This window comes from Eschrichtius robustus, chromosome 18 (assembly GCF_028021215.1).
Source record: "Eschrichtius robustus isolate mEscRob2 chromosome 18, mEscRob2.pri, whole genome shotgun sequence".
NCBI classification, from domain to species: domain Eukaryota; kingdom Metazoa; phylum Chordata; class Mammalia; order Artiodactyla; family Eschrichtiidae; genus Eschrichtius; species Eschrichtius robustus.
The window spans coordinates 33,474,855-33,495,869 of record NC_090841.1 but is presented as its reverse complement, the minus strand read 5'-3'; the positions used below and the strand labels follow the sequence as shown (position 1 = coordinate 33,495,869).

The following is a 21,015-nucleotide window of genomic DNA, read 5'->3' as shown; positions in this document are numbered from 1 at the left end:
GACCCTTTGAGTTTACAGTATTATATATTCATGTATAGAATTGATGTGATTACACTTAAAGAAGTCAGACTTTTTGGTTCATGTAGCTTTTATCCTGAGTACATGAACATTCTCTGTTGGGATGTTGAAGTACTGGAAAAGTCACTAGACATCCTTCTTTATTAATAGGTTCAAAGACCCTGCATATCTGGACACCCCACTTTAGTGTTAGGATTTTGAGGACAGCAGAAAGCAATCCCTGCCTTAAAAGGGATTACTGTTGCATACACAAAAGGTGGAGGAGCCTTGTATTTTTTTTGTTTTTTGCACTGGGTTTAGATATATGTGCTGAACTTTGCAGTTATTAAAGTCCATAAAGTCCAGTTTGTTTCTCCCTAAATTTTGTTTTCCACATATATACCTCCCATCTGAATTATGTGTGATGACAGTCAAAGAAAAATAATTTCCTCTGATTTCTTCACATTTTAAGTGATTGCTGAATTCTGCCTATGATAAGCCTCACCCTTTGTTTGTTTTTAATAGTGATGTTTTTCCTGTCCACGTCCCTACTGGGGAGACAGCAGTGGCTGGGAGTGCAGGCTTTGGCATCCGAGTGCCTTGGGTGTTATGACTTTGGCAGATTACTTAACCTCCTGAGCCTCAGCTCCCCATTAATAACAGCATGTGTTCCTTAGGGATGTTACAGTTTGAAGATCAAATAGCATAATGTTCATATACCCTCAAAATAAGTGATGTCTCTACAGAGAATAGAAGTAATTTTTACCTTTCCCATTTCATTCTAACAAGATCAATAGTTTAAGGATTTTATCTCTTTTTTATTTTATGCTTCCATATAGAATACTCTGAAATAAATGGCTACCTATTTTCCATCAATAGCTTTGTCTTTAGATTATATCTACAGTTTTGTTAAAGTTATGTTTCATCTAGTTAAAGATTTATCATTCATGTTGTTTGCAGACTTTAAGTTGATGTTTGGTTCACACAATTGAAGGATACCATGTAGTAAACAAATATAAAATCAGTTATAACTCATTTTGTCTTGCTGCATGTGTTGATCAAATACAATTTATCCTTCTAGTGAATACTCAGACTAAAGTAGTGATTTGCCAAACAAAAATGAAATCATCCAATGAGAAGGTATTTTTAGTGTAAATTTTTTTCATATAGAGTACAGCTAGAACAAAACTCATTTTGTCAAATCATTTAAATTACCCCAATTTGATGCTTGTCAACTCTAAATGTCATTTCTGATTACTATATAGACCAACTAGGTGACCAGCAGGAACTCCAAGGCATTAAGCATTTTCTGTATGCTCCTTAAATCTTGTAGATGGACTCATTTTACACTATCAGAGAAAAGAAAATCATGTAAAAGTCCTGTGATTGGATGTTGAGCCAGCTTATGTAATTATAATAGGAAGTATCTTCTATCCTTGCTGATTTGGGTGAGGTTACGACTTGAAAATTATCTTCACTGGCACCATTGTTATTCTGAGATCATACTTAGAGGTATAAAGCTACAAACCTAGAACAAAATAAATATTCTAACTATAGGATCTTCTTTTCTTCTTACCCGTTAGCATCTGTTTATTTAAAGAATTAGATCAATTCCAGGTGCTGAATATTTGGGTTTGCAGCCTTGAAAATTAATTCTGTTAGGTTCTTCTAATCTTTGTTCTTTAGGCTTTTCACAATAAAGACACACCTAGATTACTTGGCTTAATTTTTCTCTTTACTGATAAGATTTATTCTTAGTATGCATTGCTTAGTGGGATAATAAATGCATTTGAGTGACAGATTTCTGTATGACTAAATGACTGGTGATTTGTATATCCCTTTTACATTTTAAGTATTTTGTTTATGGAAATAATATAGCAAAAAGTAAAGACTGGATTATCTTAATACAGTAATAAGAACAACAATTGATAATGGAGAAAAAAGGAATCAACTACATAACTGATACAGCATAATAAGTATATTAACCCATGTAATTGGAAAGATAGCACTAAACTAGGATACCACAAATGAAAATGAATAAAATGGCATATTCTTTGTACATCAGATATACTGGTCTTCCATGTCCTGGACAAGGGAGAAGGACAGAAAAACCACTATTGGCTTAAGGCTACTTTTTATGTTATGTTTAAACATTACCATGTTTATATGGAATATTGTTGGGCTTTTGTTGGATGTTTTCCTTGAAGAGCTGATTAGCAATAGCTCAAAAAAAAAAAAAATGCTGTCGTATCAACAGGCCTATCTTTAAGCACCATTCTTCATGGCTGCTGTCTTGTGCCTAATCGTGCCTTTATTTAGCCTCATGATTGGGAGATAAAAAGAAAAAGAATATTTTTATAGTATATCACTTCAGAACACAAGAGAAGAGAACATATTTAATGGAAAAATCAAGTTCTACTTTGGGAAAACCTTAATTATGAACATTTCATACTTTATTTATTAAAGACATTGTTTAATAGTTTGAAAAATCTCATTTGCTTGAAAATTTTACAGAGTACTTGGACGAATTGCAAACAAACTCATGGCATAATTATGAAGGGCCAGTAATGTTAAGTCCCTGATGGGCTAATAAGTAATTTGGTGTTTCATCTGAGACTGACTTTACAATAAAGAGCAACTTGAAGCTAAAACTGTTTAATCATCAGCACCTGCACATCCTTTGGGGCATTCTCAAAGGATAGTTTTCCGTTTTCATAAGTTTCACGGGTCGTAGAAAGTTCAACTAAAAACACTGTCTTGAATGTTAAGATGATGAAGTGTTGGTGCCAGTGTATAGTATATCATGCTTTCCTGTTCTCACTGATAGCATTTTTTAATTGGATTTGGTAATACCAGAGAAAATAATTTGATTAATTTTTACTGTCATTCTAGATTCCTTTCTAAAGCATCTACCTTGTAATTCTATCAAGAAAAAGGGGGGATGACAATTTTCACAGATCTTATGAGAATATAAATTCCTTCCATCCTTCCAATTGCAAATAAAGGTTTCTAAGAATAAACTTATTTTTCATGAGGTAGTTATAATCTATTTAGTTAAAAAAGTAATTTTGATGGAAAGCTGATAAGTAGATCACATACCTTTTACATTCTTAGAGACTTTAATGACTGGTATTAATTATCTAAATGTTTTTTCTTTCATGTTGCGTATATACAGGAGTACAGGAATGCATTTTTAAGGTAGGCAACAGGAATTTCTAGGAAGCAGTCATTCCATATGGCTGAGTTTTGCCTCTTCTTAAGGTTAGGTAAAGTCCTAACAAGCATTTAGTGGGAATGTGCTGGACTCTTATGTGGTTGTTTACTTTGAGAGAATTAGCCTATGTCTTCGTAGTCCTAACATCCATCTCTTTGGAAAGCATGCAGATTTAAATTCAGTTTGTCTAATATCATTTTAGGGACTTGAGACAAAATTGAATACGTAGGCAAGAAGAAAAGATTTTTGAGTTTAGTAAAAACTGTACTAAGAGATCCCTGGCTTACATAGCTTAAATATCCATTAATGGTGAAAGAAATATAGCTCTGAACAAGAAGACACTTATAAACTTAATATTTTTTTCATTTAATAAAATTGCCACAAATTTTCTGTTACAAAAATATACAAGACATTATCATATGTTGAAAAATGTTGAGTTGGGCAGATTAAACTATTTAAATAGGTTAAGAATCAAATGGAGAAGTGCAATCAAAACGTCAGGATCTGTGGAAGTCTGCTTGTGTCTTATACTCAAAATTTTATTTTACTACAATTTTATCTTATAACTTAAGGCTAATATATTTGTCAAGTAAAGGCATAGTTGGAATATAGACTGTTTCTTAGGCTTCTTTGGGAGGGGGTAATATGCACATTGATTTTTTAAAATTTTACTTTTGGGGAAAATAAAGCAACTATTAATTGTATCATTGGGCAATGTTTTAAGTTAGTTTATCAGAAAAGTCAAATTTCAAGTGAGGAATTTATTGGGAGGAAGAACACAAGAAACTAAACTCTTTTCCAGAAAAATCTCTTAAAGCTTATTAGAGTATTAAAAACAATGTGTGTGTGTGTATGCCAGGCACTTCTGTAAACCATTTACATGTATTAGTTCATTTAATTGTTAAAATATCCCTATAAGCTGTGTATGTGTATATTTATATATAATTCATATATATATATATGTATTAAATTTTTAGCAGTAAATAGCTAGACTTGAGGTCAAGAGTACATCTAGCTTCCATATTTAGTTCATCTTTTTATCTTCCCTGCCAAGTAATCTAGCTGTATTGGATGCATGTTTTGATGGTACTTCCTATCAACTCCATGTACAGTCATATTCCAATGTCTCTGGATGGAAGGAATTTATATTCTCATAAGATCTGTGAAAATTGTCATCCCCCCTTTTTCTTGATAGAAACATATAAATGATGTAAGCTAGAAATGGCTCTTCTTTGATTTGTTACTGGATAAATAATTGTGTGTTTGAGGTATTTGGTTAATGACATAGTAATAATGAAAATAATTTTATAAGTTTGTAATAATATAATATTACTAATAATAATATTAATAATTGCTAACATTTATATAGAGTCTACTATGTGCCAGGCACTTCTGTAAGCCATTTTCATGTATTAATTTATTTAATTCTTACAATATCCTCATAAAGTAAGTATTATTTTACTGAAGAGGAAACTGAGATACAAGTCACACAGCTATTTAGTGTCAGGTGGAGATTCAAACAAAGACAATATGACTTCAGATTTCCTCCTTCTAACCAGTATGCTCTTTCTAATATACAGTAATAAGCTCAGATAGATTTTTAAAAATAATTTCTGAAAGCAGTGAAATGTCATATTTACTGTATTTTTTAAGACATTCTTTTCATTTAGCAAACTGTTTTGAGTGCCTGCCTAGGAATGACTTTATATGGCTGTGCAATGTTAAATTGTTTACCTTTAGATTCTAAAACATACATGTATAATGTACCCAGGGAGAAATATACAGTGTATAAGAACTGCCACATTATACAAAAGTATTTAAAGATTTTTTTAAAATTTTATTTATTTTTAAGTTTATTTATTTTTGGTTGCATTGGGTCTTTCCTTGCTGTGCACAGGCTTTCTCTATTTGCTGTGAGCCGGGGCTATTCTTCGTTGCAGTGTGCGGGCTTCTCATTGCAGTGGCCTCTCGATTCGGAGCCGGGGCTCCAGGCACGCGGGCCTCAGTAGTTTTGGCATGCGGGCTCAGTAATTGAGGCGCATGGACTTAATTGCTCTGCGGCAGGTGGGATCTTCACAGACCAGGGATCGAAACCGTGTCACCAGCATTGGCAGGCGGATTCTTAACCACTGCGCCACCAGGGAAGTCCCTACGAAAGTATTTAAGAAATAAAGATATATGTGTTGGTCAACCTTCTAAAAGAACAAACTTTTGAGGACTTTGCTTTTCACAATATGTTAATAGGGATACCTTTATTTTTTTAACATCTTTATTGGAGTATAATTGCTTTACATTGTTGTGTTAGTTGCTGCTTTATAACAAAGTGAATCATCTATACATATACATATATACCCATATCCCCTCCCTTTTGCATCTCCCTCCCACCCTCCCTATCCCATCCCTCTAGGTGGTCACAAAGCACCAAGCTGATCTCCCTGTGCTATGCGGCTGCTTCCCACTAGCTATCTATTTCACGTTTGGTAGTATATGTAAGTCCATGCCACTCTCTCACTTCGTCCCAGCTTACCCTTCCCCCTCCCTGTGTCCTCAAGTCCATTCTCTACGTCTGCGTCTTTATTCCTGTCCTGCACCTAGGTTCTTCATAACCATTTAAAAAAATTTTTTTTAGATTCCGTATATATGTGTTAGCATACAGTATTTGTTTTTCTCTTTCTGACTTACTTCACTCTGTATGACAGACTCTAGTTCCATCTACCTCACTACAAATAACTCAATTTTGTTTCCTTTTATGGCTGAGTAATATTCCACTGTATATATGTGCCACATCTTCTTTATCCATTCATCTTTCTGTGGACACTTAGGTTGCTTCCATGTCTTAGCTATTGTAAATAGTGCTGCAATGAACATTGTGGTACATGACTCTTTTTGAATTATGGTTTTCTCAGGGTATATGCCCAGTATTGGGGTTGCTGGGTCGTATGGTAGTTCTATTTTTAGTTTTTTAAGGAACCTCCATACTGTTCTCCATAGTGGCTGTATCAATTTACATTCCCACCAACAGTGCAAGAGGGTTCCCTTTTCTCTACACCCTCTCCAGCATTTATTCTTTGTAGATTTTTTGATGATGGCCATTCTGACTGGTGTGAGGTGATACCTCATTGTAGTTTTGATTTGCATTCCTCTAATGATTAGCGATGTCGAGCATCCTTTCATATGTTTGTTGGCGATCTGTATGTCTTCTTTGGAGAAATGTCTATTTAGGTCTTCTGCCCATTTTTGGATTGGGTTGTTTGTTTTATTGATATTGAGCTGCATGAGCTGCTTGTATATTTTGGAGATTAATCCTTTGTTAGTTGCTTCATTTGCAAATATTTTCTCCCATTCTGAGGGTTGTCTTTTCATCTTGTTCATTGTTTCCTTTGCTGTGCAAGAGCTTTTAAATTTCATTAGGTCCCATTTGTTTATTTTTGTTTTTATTTCCATTTCTCTAGGAGGTGGGTCACAAAGGATCTTGAAGTGATTTATGTCATAGAGTGTTCTGCCTGTGTTTTCCTCTAAAAAAATGTGTCTGGCCTTACATTTAGGTCTTTAATCCATTTACAGTTTACTTTTGTGTATGGTGTCGGGGAGTGTTCTAATTTCATTCTTTTACATGTAGCTGTCCAGTTTTCCCAGCACCACGTATTGAAGAGACTGTCTTTTCTCCATTGTATATTCTTGCCTCCTTTTTCAAAGATAAGGTGACCATATGTGCGTGGGTTTATCTCTGGGCTTTCTATCCTGTTCCATTGATCTGTTAATATGGATTCTTAAAGATCCATCCCACTACAATACAACAAAGCATTTTAAAACATGGCTGTTTTGTGTGAAAGCAAGGGAGATCTCTGAGGGTAAAAAGGGTTAAAGAGAAAAGGACAAAAACTGAAACTTACATGTTGAACATAACATAGATACACAAGGGGGAAAGCCAGGCTTGCCCTGGGATGCCAAGATTAAGACCAGGGCTAAATGCAGGTTAGGTACACTGCGTAAGATTTATATGCCAAGCCTAGGACAAAAGGAAATTAAACTTATACAGGTTACAAATGATACCTGCTTATTTACAGAAGCAAATTAAAAACTCTGTGCAAGAGGCAATTACAATTTTGATCCTCTAGATTCTTGCAAATTAAGTTTAATCAAATAAGAGTACTTAATCGCAATCAACAAACACACAAAGAAACAAGGCGTTGTATGATGAAATGATCATGATAGAACAGAACAATAGATATAAACCCCCAAGACTCTAGATACTGAATAACAATTTGTGATGTTGAAGTAAATAACAGATGAGATTAAAGAGAGAGAAAGAAACAGGAAATTACCAAAAATGACGAAGTAGGTTTGAAAAAGAATTAAGATAGAATTTAAGGAAATGGAAGCATGATGGTTGAAATTAAACATGTATTAAACAGCAGACTACATTCAGCTGAAGAAAGAAATGGCGAATTAGACAATAGATCTAAAGAAATTGTCCAATGCAATCCAGGGAGACAATAAGATTAGAAGTGTAAAAGACATGTTAAGAAACATGGAGGACAGGGTGAGAAGGGCTACCCCTTGTACCATGAGAGTCTCAGAAAGATAGACTCAAAGGAATGAATGAAAGACAATATGCAGAATGATGGCTGTGAGTTTTCCAGATCAAGAATCCATAGAATAGGAAGTACAACCTATACCAAGCCAAATGAATAAAATGAAATTCACTTAAAAAATATTGTAATGAAACTGTAGAACACTAAAAGACAAAATCTTAAAAGCAGCCAAAGAGAAAGATACAATCACTAATGCAACAACAATTAGATACAGATGACTTCTCACTAGCAAAAATGGAAAATAGAAGAAAGTGAGATATTTTCAAGTGTTGAAAAAAAATTACTGTTCTCTTAATTTGGGGTATTCAGCATAAGCTCTTTATAGAACAAGGGCAAAATTAAACTAATTTCAGATAAACAGATAATAAAGGTGTTTTCTGTGAATATCCCTTTGTTAAAAGACATTCTAAAGCAGAAATTGGCAGACTTTTCAATGGGCCAGATATTAAATATATGCAGCCTCTGTTGCAACTACTCAGCTCTGCTATAGCCATGCAAAATCAGCCATGGTCAGTAGGTAAATGAATGGGTGCAGCTATGCTCCAACAAAACTCCATTTACAAAAATAGGTGGCTGACCAAGTGCTGTAGTTTGCTCACCCCTGCTGTAAAGGATGCATTTAAAGAAGCAGAATTTTTATTTAAAGGAAAATTTGAGACACAAGAAGGCATACCTACCATGAAACTAAATGTATAGAAATGAAGTATACAATAAAACAATGTGTAGCTTGTTTTGCAGGGAAGGGGAGACAGAGCTTAACTATTGGACAAATTGTTAAGTAAATTGAATGAGATATTTGGAGTTCAGGTATTTTATATTCTCTGTATTGTTCAAAGGGGAGGAAGGGAGGTCACGATATCAATTAACTTTAAACATCATTAATTTGTGTATTAAAATTACAAGTATAGTCAGTAAAAAATAGTATAAGTTCCAAACTATAGGGTGAGAAATGGACTAAGAAAGACATATGAAGTAAAACAAACACAAAAACTGCATGTAAAAGGAGGATAGATTAAACAGGACAAATAGAAGAAATAATGTAAGTTGTGGACACAAATATTTTACAAATTATAATAACATTTTAAAAGACCATAAGATTGGACAAAAACCAAAATATAGTCTTATGCTGTTTATAAGAAACTAACCAATAACCCAAGGATACGGAAAAGTTTGAAGTAACAAAACAGTTAATGAAATACAAGACAAATATTAATTAAAAGAAAAAGGGAAACTATGTTAATAACAGATAAAATAGACTTAAGGGAATATTATTTCATGATAAAAAGCTTAATTCACCAGAAAGATACGATTCAAAAATTTGCATGTGCATTATAACATGGCATCAAAATAAACATGTAAATTATGACAAACTATAGGAATAAGTTGACAGATAGCATTATATTAGAAAACTTCAACAAAGTTCTCTAACTTATTGATGAGTCAAGAATAAAAATATTGCTAAAGTTATGGGAGCTTTAAACAATTCAATTAATAGATTTGATTTGATACATGTGTATAGAACCCAACCCAGCAATTAAAGAACACATATTCTTCTCAATCACAGGTAGACCTTTTATCAAGTTAATCACATACTAGAGATTGTGAAACAAATCTTAATAAATTTGTAAGTTTCAGGTTTATTCATTGACCACAATAACATGAAGTTAGAAATAAAATTTAAAAAGGGTGACCTTTTAAAACCTTTTAAAAAAATTCTAAAAACATACTAAATAATTAATGTATCAAAGAAGAAATCATAGAAAAAGACAGACCTGAAAGTACTGAAAATACATCAGAATTTGTGGGCCAAAATAATAGTGGTGTAAAGAAATTTATACCCTGAGTCTTTATATTAAAAAATCAGAAAGACAAAGTTAATAAGGTTAAGCATCTGACTTCAGAAATTTAAAAACAATTATACAATCCAGAAAAAATAGAAGGAAGGAAATGAAGGGGAAAAAATGACTTTAGGGAATTTTTAAGAACCAAAATGTTCTTATTTCGATAAGACAAGTTAATTAGATAAATTTCTGAAGAGATTAATCAAGAAAAAAGAGAAACAGTATTGAGAATGTAAGAAGGAATATAACTATAGATATAGAAGATACTAAAAAAAAGAGCATACTGTAAAAATTTGTAGGCCAGAATTGGAAAGGTCGATAAAATGGATAAGTTCCTAGGAAAAAAAATTACATATTGAAATTGACTTTAAAAGAAATAGAAAGCTTTAATAGGTCTATGACTAATTTTTAATTTAATGACTTCAAATCTTCCAACAAATTAAATACTTGGCCCAGAAAGTTTTACAAATGAGTTTTCCTAAATTTTAATTAAACGATTATTCCAAACTAATAGAGTGTAAAAAAAATTATGACCAAATGTTCAAAAAGGTAAATTCTTCATGTCCAAGTTGAGCTTATCTCAGAAATGGAAGTGTGGTTTAGAATTAGAATATCCATGTCACTACATTAAGAGTTTCAATAGATTGAGAAAACATTTGATAAAATTCAACCCTTGTTCAGATTTTAAAACAAGAACAATAAACTGGTTGAACCCTCTATCCCTCAATATGAAATGTAGGACAAAGGGAACCATCTTTACCTAATAATGGAAATTTAACTTTTAGCTAGTACAGTACAATAAGACAAGAATGAAAAGTATAAAAACTGAAAAGGAAGAAACTAATCGTCCATTATGTATTTCTTATTTTTAATAATTTTAATAATTTTCCTGTAGGTTCCTTTTTGCATTATTCATAGGAATAATTCATAGGAATAATGCAAAAATGAACCTACAGGAAAATTATTAAAAATAAGAAATTTTATCAATGGTATGTACAGAATCAACTACATTTTTACACATTAGTTACAAAATATTGAAAAATCATAATTTAAAAAAAATACATCATTTATAAGAAATAGGAAGAGAAGATACAGACAATAAATCTAACAAAAGATGTCCAAGACCTGAATGGGGTAAATTCTAAGTTTTTTTCAATAGACTTTTAAAACGAAACTTAATGGAGAGCCACATCATGTTCATAAATAGAAAGATTCAATATTGATATAAAGATATTGATATAAAGATATCAATTCTCAATTAATCTACAGAATCAGCAATTCTGTTCAAAATCCTAATAAGCTTTTCAAAACCCTTAATAAGTCTATTCTGAAATATAGATGACAAAGCAAAGGCCCAAGAATAGTGCAGTCATTTCTAAGGAAGAAAAGGCAGAAGAAAAAAAAGATATAAGCTATCATAATTAAGACAGAGTGTTATTGGTGCAAACATGGATACATTGATCAAATGTACTAAAACAGCCCCAAAACATCAGCATGTATATGGACACTTGAAATTCAGAAGAGATGGCTTTGTAGATCAGTGGGGGAAAGGATAGGCTACTTGTGAAATTGTTATGGGTCAACTCATTTTTCATATGAAAAAATTAAATCGGATTCCCAGCTCATTTTATTCACAACTGTATTCACAAATGTTGATCCCAGTTAAATAAAGTAGGTACTGAAATGTGAACATCATTTAAAATTTTAAGAAGAAAATATGGAGGAATATTGTTGTCTTTGATGTAGGGAAGGATTTCTTAAATAATATATTAAAGGTATCAACAATAAGGGAAAAGAGATTTTTGACTACTACATAAATTTGAGAACTTCTGTTTACTGCAAGACAACATACATAAAGTACAATGACATTTACAATCCAGGATATATTTAAAAAGCATAAAGCTAACAAAAGATTAGTATCCAAAATATTTAAAGAACCACAGTCATTAAGAAATTGATAACCTAATGGAATAGTGGAAAAGAGATAGGAATAGGCATTTCATAGAATAGGAAATACAAATATTTTATAAACATGTGAGAAAATACTGAAATTAATAACCATAGATATACAAGTTAAAAGCATGATGTGATACTATTATATTATATTATATGGCAGGTATATACCTGCCATATAGGTAAAAACTGATGATAACAGTCTTGGTGAGTATGTAGGCTATGGTTATGTACTGATGGTGGGGGTGTACTTTGGCTCAACCACTTTGAAAACACTTTCACATCACCTAGTGAGACTGAAGACAACCCTCTCCTTTCATTCATCAGTTGTGCTCCTATCCTAGAAAGCAGTGGCTTTCAAACTATTTGACCCTAACCCACATTGTAAAATAATATTTTATAATGGGACCCAGCACTCTTATATTTATATATTTTTTGAACAAAAACAAGCAATACTTATCCTCACTGCTTATGTTCTAAAGTGTTCTGTTCTCTTTCACTTAAAGAGTATCTGTCAACAATTTCTAAACAGATCTAAGAACCAATGAGACCTGCCATTAGAAAAAACTCTTACACATATACACAGGGAAACATACAAAAATGTTTGTAACTGCGTGGTTCATCATAGCCCCAAATTGGAAACAACCCAAATCCCACTGATAGGAGAATAAATAATGAAACACAGTTTATACATAAAAATATGGATGAATCTTAGAAATATAATGTAGAGTGAAAAAAGCAAGTCATAGAAGTTTATAATAAAGGATAATGCAAATATAAAAAAACTCAAAGATAACATTTATGATAATAGCCACGATTTATGGAGGATTATACTCTGCAAGACTTCTAAATTCTACATACATACACATACACACATTCATTTAAATTTACTGGCTTTGGGTTATTTTGCTTTCTCTGAGAGAAAATGTGTTGTATAATGCTATAATGTATATTTAAACTAGTTGTGGGAAAGTTCTTGTTATTACATTTAGTTATGCAGAAAACAAACTATAGGAGGAAAACAATTGTGAACTGGTGTATTTTATTTTCTTCCAAAATACACACACATGAACACATACAGACACATGTATATTTGTTAACATATATCTATATATTTTTGTAGGTACATTTATTAATATACCTCTGTATATTTTAGAGATATTTTAGAATCTTCTATTACCATAAAAATCACATGAGCCTTAGGAACCCAGGTTAATTATTGGTTATGCCTTTGAAGTGAACAGTCAAAATGTGACTGACGTTTTAAAATCCTCTAGACTGGTAAGCCCATAGATCTTTCAGACAAGAGCATGTACCAGGCTGTGTCTGGAAGTTCTGCAAGCACTCAAAGAATTTGTTTTGGCATTACATAGGTGAAAGTAGTTAGTGGCAGTGCAGTTTATTTACCAACTGACTATATGGAAAACCAGGTCAAGAATAAGTTGATTAAAAAAGAAATTGTTGTCTTATAGCTAACTATGTATATGGCTCACCCTTAACTTTCCTTTCTGGCTTCAAATTTTAGAATTGAAGTAACTAAGAGGCAATTATATCTAGAGTAATGTGGTTTTCTAAACTTTTCTGTTTTAGGCTGCTTCTACTTCTCAAAATTTAGGATAAAAGAAAACTCCAAATTACTATTTGAAGTGAGATAGTATTTTCAGACTAACTGCCTATTTCTGTGCTGTCTGTTGGTATTTTTCCAGCTAAAATTATTCTAATAGTTATAATGTTCGAATAAGATACATTTTCAATGAGATAGGCTTTTAAATGAGACTCTATAGTGCATTTTCCATAAAACAGAATAGCTTTAAGAACTACTTCAGACCTTATTTCTAAAGGTAAACATTATTTTTATAGATCCTAAGAAGTAAATTTGACTTTTTATTGCCCAATGGAATACTAAAAGGGTGTGGCACTTATATCTGGCAATAGGTGATCTATTCAATGTTCTCATTGAAATGCATCCAGTCATTAAAGTAAAAAATTCACATCTGGAAATTGTATGCTTTAATAAGTTTGAAAAATAAGCTACATGATATATTTTTTATCTATTACCCGTTCCTCTTACTCATTTCCCTCAAACAAGAAATAAGCTTTGATTCCCAAATATTTGCCTACCCTTTGTCCTCCACAATCCACCTTTCCTTTCCCATCTCCCTTATACATACATACACGGGTGCACATGCACACACACATACAGATATGCACACTTGTCTGTGAGACCACACTTCTTTTCTTTTCTTTTTAATAGATCTTTATTGGAGTATAATTGCTTCACAATACTGTGTTAGTTTCTGTTGCACAACAAAGCGAATCAGCCATATGCATATACATGTCCCCATATCCCCTCCCTCTTAAGCCTCCTCCCTATCTCACCATCTAGGTCTTCGCAAAGCACCGAGCCGAGCCTATCTCCCTGTGCTATGCTGCTGCTTCCCACGAGCCAACTATTTTCCATTTGGTAGTGTATATACGTCTATGCTACTCTCACTTTGCTCCAGTTTCACCCTCCCACCCCGTTTCCTTAAGTCCCTTTTCTATGTCTACCTCTTTATTGCTGCCTTGCAACTAGGTTCATCAATACCATGTTTTTTTGTTTGTTTGTTTGTTTGTTTGTTTTTTAGATTCCATATATATGTGTTAGCATACGGTATTTGTTTTTCTCTCTCTGACTTACTTCACTCTGTATGGCAGACTCTAGGTCCATCCACCTCAGTACAAATAACTCAGTTTCATTTCTTTTTATGGCTGAGTAATATTCCCTTGTATATATATATATATGCCACATCTTCTTTATCCATTCATCTGTCAATGGACACTTAGGTTGCTTCCATGTCCTGGCTATTGTAAATAGTGATTCAGTGAACATTGTGGTACATGTCTCTTTTTGAATTATGGTTTTCTCAGGATATGTGCCCAGTACTGGGATTGGTGGGTCATATGGTAGTTCTATTTTTAGTTTTTTAAGGAAACTCCATAATGTTTTCCATAGTGGTTGTGTCAATTTACATTCCCACCAACAGTGCAAGAGGGTTCCCTTTTTCATTGCACCCTTTCCAGCATTTATCGTTTCTAGATTTTTTTGATAATGGCCATTCTGACCGGCGTGGGTTGATACCTCATTGTAGTTTTGATTTGCATTTCTCTAATAATTAGTGATGTTGAACATCTTTTCATGTGCCTCTTGGCCATCTGTATGTCTTCCTTGGTGAAATGTATGTTTAGGTCTTCCGCCCATTTTTTAACTGGATTGTTTGTTTGTTTGATATTGAGCTCCATGAGCTATTTGTATATTTTGGAGATTAATCATTTGTCTATTATTTCATTTACAAATATTGTCTCCCATTCTGAGGGTTGTCTTTTTGTCTTGTTTATGTTTCCTTTGCTGTGCAAAAGCTTTTAAGTTTAATTAAGTCCCATATGTTTATTTTTCTTTTTATTTCTGTTACTCTAGGGGGTGGGTTAAAAAGATCTTGCTGTGGTTTATGTCAAAGAGTGTTCTTCCTATGTTTTCCTCTAAGAGTTTTATAGTGTCTGGTCTTACATGTAAGTCCTTAATCCATTTGGAGTTTACATTTAAGTCTTTAATCCATTTGGAGTTTATTTTTGTGTATGGTGTTAGGGAGTGTTCTAATTTCATTCTTTTACATGTAGCTGTCCAGTTTTCCCAGCACCACTTATTGAAGAGGCTGTCTTTTCTCCATTGTATTTTCTTGCCTCCTTTGATGTAGATTAGGTGTCCATATGTGCATGGGTTTATCTCTGGGCATTCTATGCTGTACCATTGATCTATATTTCTGTTTTTGTACCAGAACCATACTGTATTACTGTAGCTTTGTGGTATAGTTTGAAGTTGGGGAGCCTGATTCCTCCAGCTCCATTTTTCATTCTCAAGATTGCTTTGGCTATTCGGGGTGTTTTGTGTTTCCATATGAACTGTAAAATTTTTTGTTCTAATTCTGTGAAGAATTCCATTGGTAGTTTGATAGGGAGTGCATTGAATCTGTAGATTGCTTTGGGTAGTATAGTCATTTTCACAATACTGATTGTTGCAGTCCAAGAACATGGTATATTTCTCCATCTGTTTATGTCATCTTTGATTTCTTTCATCAGTGTTTTATAGTTTTCTGAGTACAAGTCTTTCGCCTCCTTAGACAGGTTTATTCCTAGATATTGTATTCTTTTTGTTGCAATGGTAAATGGGAGTGTTTCCTTAATTTCACTTTCTGATTTTTTGTTGTTGGTGTATAGGAATGCCAGAGATTTTGTGCATTAATTTAGTATCCTGCAACCTTACCAAATTCATTGATTAGTTCTAGTAGTTTTCTGGTGGCATCTTTAGGATTTTCTATGTATAATATCATGTCATCGGCAAACAGTGATAGTCTTACTTCTTCTTTTCCAACTTGTATTCCTTTTATTTCTTTTTCTTCTCTGATTGCTGTGGCTAGAACTTCCAAAACTATGTTGAATAATAGTGGCGAGAGTGGACATCCTTGTCTTCTTCCTGATCTTAGTGAAAATGCTTTCAGTTTTTCACCATTGAGTATGATGCTTATTGTGGGTTTGTCATATATGGCCTTTATTATGTTGAGGTAGGTTCCCTCTATGCCCACTTTCTGGAGAGTTTTTATCATAAATCGGTGTTGAATTTTGTCAAAAGCTTTTTCTGCATCTATTGAGATGATCATACAGTTTTTATTCCTTAATTTGTTAATGTGGTATATCACATTGATTGATTTGCGTATATTGAAGAATCCTTGCATCCCTGGGATAAATCCCACTTGATCATGGTGTATGATCCTTTTAATGTGCTGTTGGATTCTGTTTGCTAGTATTTTGTTCAGGATTTTTGAACCTATGTTCATCAGTGATATTGGTCTATAATTTTCTTTTTTTGTGATTTCTTTTCTGGTTTTGGTATCAGAGTGATGGTGGCTTTGTAGAATGAATTTGGGAGTGTTTCTCCATCTGCAGTTTTTCAGAAGAGTTTGAGAAGGATCGGTGTTAGGTCTTCTCTAAACGTTTGATAGAATTCGCCTGTAAAGCCATCTGGTCCTGGACTTTTGTTTGTTGGAAGATTTTTAATTACGGTTTCAATTTCATTACTTGTGGTAGGTCTGCTTATATTTTCTAATTCTTCCTGCTTCAGTCTTGGAAAATTCTACCTTTCTAAGAATTTGTCCATTTATTAATGGTTGTCCATTTTATAGGTTGCCTTCTCTTTTCCTAACTTATGTTGACTTTTTAGCAGCCGTCGTCTTATAGGTGGTGCTTAACGTATCATCAATATGAAGCCATATGGTGGAAAAAATATAAACTGCAGATAGCTTTCAAGTCTTGCTTCTGCCTCTTACTTTCATTGTAGTGAACAAGCACACAATCATTCTAAGTCAGAATGGAGGATGCAGATTCCATTTTGAGGAAAGGAGGGATTGCATATTAAAATATGTATTATTGCAGCTGGCATTTCATAGCTTAGCAATAATATTTAGTGTTACTATATATCATGAACTGTGAAGAGTCTGAGAATTTATCAAAGTTTCATGATTTCCATAGTTTCGTGGATGTTGGTAAAGACAAAAGACCATGGGGTCAGAAACGAAGAATGGTTTATTACAGCACTAGTCATAGCTAGAGTAAATAATTTCGTAGATTCCTGATCTCAGGTTCCCACAGGGCAATGTGAAGAGGGCTGGGTTTAATACCTACACACATAGTGCTTTGTATTACTCGAAGGAAATCCTGAATTTAGGGAACCCAATCTTTTTTCAGAATTAGTAAGACTATTTGACCTTTGCCCCAGTTTATCATACTGGACAGTAAACAAATCCATTTGCTTAAGAGGTAGACACTACCTCTATCTTCCAAGAGTGTTCATTATATAAATATCTTTGAAAAGATAGTTTGGAACAAAGGTGCTTCATTCGTACTTGTATCTTAGAGTACTTAGTTTTGCACTCTCTTACTTGAAATTCTTTAGTTGTTTCCTCCTTCCTTGAAGGAAACTCTAACCCCCCCTATCTTGTTCTAGAAGATCCTAAATGATCAGGCCCCAGCCTATCTTCTGACCTTATCTAACACCACCATACTGGCCTCTTTCTTCTCTCTCCAACCCACCAACAACCTTTGCATTTGTTTTTTCCCAGATCATTTTCTGGGTAGCTCCTTGACTTTGAGCTTGAATCAAATCAGAGAGGGAGGCCTTATCTGACCACCTAATGTAAGTTAACTGTCCAGGCATTCTATCACATCATTCTTTTAATTTTTTTTGTAGTACTATATTTATTAAAGATTTTAATTGTTAATCGTCTGTCTTTGCCTCCTGTCCCACCCTATCACACAGAATGTAAACTTGTTTTAAAACTATATCTCTATTTCCCAAGTCTTTAGGTTAGTACCATTTACTATTCAGTCTGTCAGTAAATGTTTATTGCATGGATGGATGGATGGATGAGTCTAATTATTCCCTCTATTCTGTGCTTTTTTTCCTCCTTTTTTCTTTGCAATTTTCCTTTTATTGTTTTGATCAATAATACTAAACTTTATTTTATTTCTAATGAAGAACTTGCATTATCCCTAGGGTAAAGAGAAAAAAAAGAATATTATAGTAAAGAAGAAATTAAAGCCTCCCCCCAAAATAACATGCCACCTACTTGTTAAAGTTTAATTATATACTTTTCTACTTAATTCTATTAGTGATAAACTAGCAATTAGATAACCTGTTTGGATTCATTGGTACTGAGAATATGGTCTCCACAGGAGAGTGTAATATGATGCCATGCTGTTTGTTGGCACTTTGAAAAATCTATGATTACCTGCTAATTCCCACAGATGCCACATGAGTGGCATTTCTTGATTTGCATAAAACTTTAAAAAATAAGAAAGTAACTAATCACATATCTATTGAGATCTTCTTATGGTTCACATGTCATTATTGGTTTTGATGAACAGTCAGAGGGCCTGACTTTGAAATGCCAAATATTTCTTTAGTCATCCTTATGACACTTCTCTCTGTATGAAAGAAATTGTTAAACGATGGTTTGTAATATAAGGTAGCCATTACAAAATTTCAGCTCTTTTCTATCATTTCTTCTGTGATTATTTTTCTTGTACCAAATAGTTTACTTAGCAGAGGAGGTATGGGAGACTAATACATTTCCTAGACACTCTTTTGGAAGTATGTATAGGAAAATGGTTTTGCTTTGTAAATTAAATGCTCTTTTATCTTTAGTTTCTGTCTTCCTTCTCTTAGTTGATTTCACTAACATGCAGGTGCTTTAAGCATAACAGTTATATTTTTACATACATAACACATTTAACAAAGGTTCATGTGCTAATATTTTAAAAGATTGTGTTACTAATATAAGAAGTAGTCATTACTTAAAGGACATTTAATCACAATTCTACAGATTAATAATTTTCCATTTTCTTTGTGGAATCACTGTGGTTAATATTGATCATTTTCCAAAATGTGTTTGTAATAGCAAGCAATGAAGGAGAATTTCAAAAAAAGAGAAGCAGAGGAAAAAGAAAAACGTGCCAGGATAGCCAAAGAATTGGCAGAGAAGGAAAGACTTGAACGCCAACAAAAGAAAAAACGCCTGTTAGAAATGAAGACTGGTGAGTACTATCAAATTTGCTATTTATACTGTGTACACCAAGATTAATATGGGTTACTTTATCAGCAGTTTAATATACTTCTGTGAAAAAGGAAGACATGATCGCTTATTTACATAGCTAAACAGTAGAGCAATTCTTTCTTTTATGGGCTTTCCCCACTTTAGTTTACTAACAAGTAGTGTTTTCATTCTGACATTGGTCATAGGTGATTTTGGTCCTCTGGTGTACTGTTGTAGTTCCATTATATTAGCAGTTCTTTGGCTACTACTTAAATAACCAATCTGCAATAATTTATGTCAGTGAATAAATTAACTATAGGAAACTGTGGGAAATTCTTTGGGACAAGTAATCTGTTTTCTTTAACAAAATACTCTTAAGGAAGGGGAAAATATGATGGAGGGGAAACTTACTGATTAAAAGAGACTTAAAGAGACATATCGACTAATTGTAATAAATGAAACTTATATATACTCCAATCCAAACAAATGTGGAAAAAAGTAGTCTGAAAAATTTGAATGCTTTATTTTTTCTTGTAAACATGACAACATTGTTGTGAATATGTTTTAAAGTTTCTTTTAGAGACTTGTACTGAAATTTTATAGATGAAAAGATATTATATCTGAGATTTCAGTCAAAATAGCCTAGCATGACTGGAAAGTAGGCAGGTGTATAGATGACACAAGATTGGCTATAAATAATACTTGGTAAAGTTGGGTGATGGGTACTTGGAGGGTAGGGTGTGTTCACTATACCATTTTCTCTACTTTTGTATTTTGAAATTTTCTGTTTTTTTTAAATTTATTTATTTTGTTTATTTATTTTTGGCTGTGTTGGGTCTTTGTTGCTGCGCACAGGCTTTCTCTAGTTGCCGCGAGCGGGGGCTACTCTTCATTGCGGTGCGGTGGCTTCTCTTGTTGCGGAGCACGGGCTCTAGGCACGCAGGCTTCAGTAGTTGTGATACATGAGCTCAGTAGTTGTGGCTCACGGGCTCTAGAGCGCAGGCTGAGTAGTTGTGGCACACTGGCTTAGTTGCTGTGCGGCATGTGGGATCTTCCTGGACCAGGGATCGAACCTGTGTCACCTGCATTGGCAGGTGGATTCTTATCCACTGCACCACTAGGGCAGTCCCTGAAATTTTCTTTATTAAAACGTTCTTGGAAAAAATTTAAAAGAAAAAGTAGAAAAACTACTGTTTTACAGAGACGTATATGTATATTTTCTAAAGCTAAAAGTTACCACTAAGTTAGAAGCAAAAGAATTAAGTAAATTGTAGTCATATTTTTACCCCCTCAAAATTCTGTCTCTTCCACCTCCAAGCCACTAAGGATTGCAGAAGACTTTAATTAAAATCCGTCAACTTCACTGCTCAATTACCATAGTTTACAACTCAGGGCTGCAAATTCACCTAAGGTTTCCCTGGGGTAAACCGAGATGCCTTTTTTGCCTTCTTTACTTTCACTTTTACAGACATATTTTATCTTTAATAAAGCAAGCTGAGGAGCTTAATGTATTGTACATGTTTCTTCTAGGGGAAAAAATTATCCAAGCACAATTTCTTGTTCATAGGAGTACATTTGAAATTCAGGAAGTGTTCTCAGAAAAATCTTAAAGTGTTAACAAAATGGAGATCAGGAAAACTTAGCACTGATTTTTAAAAGAAACTTCTGGACACCTTTTTAAAATAATGTATTACTGCCTAATTTACCAGACATTCTGATATTTGAACATTAGCTCATTTAGTGTTGGTTAACAAGTCATCTAGATGAGTTACTTGATGGCAGATTGGCTG

At 33.4% G+C, this 21,015-nt stretch overlaps 1 protein-coding gene across 3 annotated transcripts in view; it reads left to right on the top strand.

The window, feature by feature from the left end:
* The window catches only part of DIAPH3 (diaphanous related formin 3), a 568,557-nt gene that overhangs the window by 383,460 nt on the left and 164,082 nt on the right, over positions 1–21,015 (top strand). For all 3 annotated transcript variants that reach the window (XM_068526481.1, XM_068526480.1, XM_068526482.1), the window contains one exon: positions 19,091–19,226. In XM_068526481.1, coding sequence (XP_068382582.1) covers positions 19,091–19,226 — 136 coding nt within the window. The remainder of the gene's footprint in view (positions 1–19,090; positions 19,227–21,015) is intronic.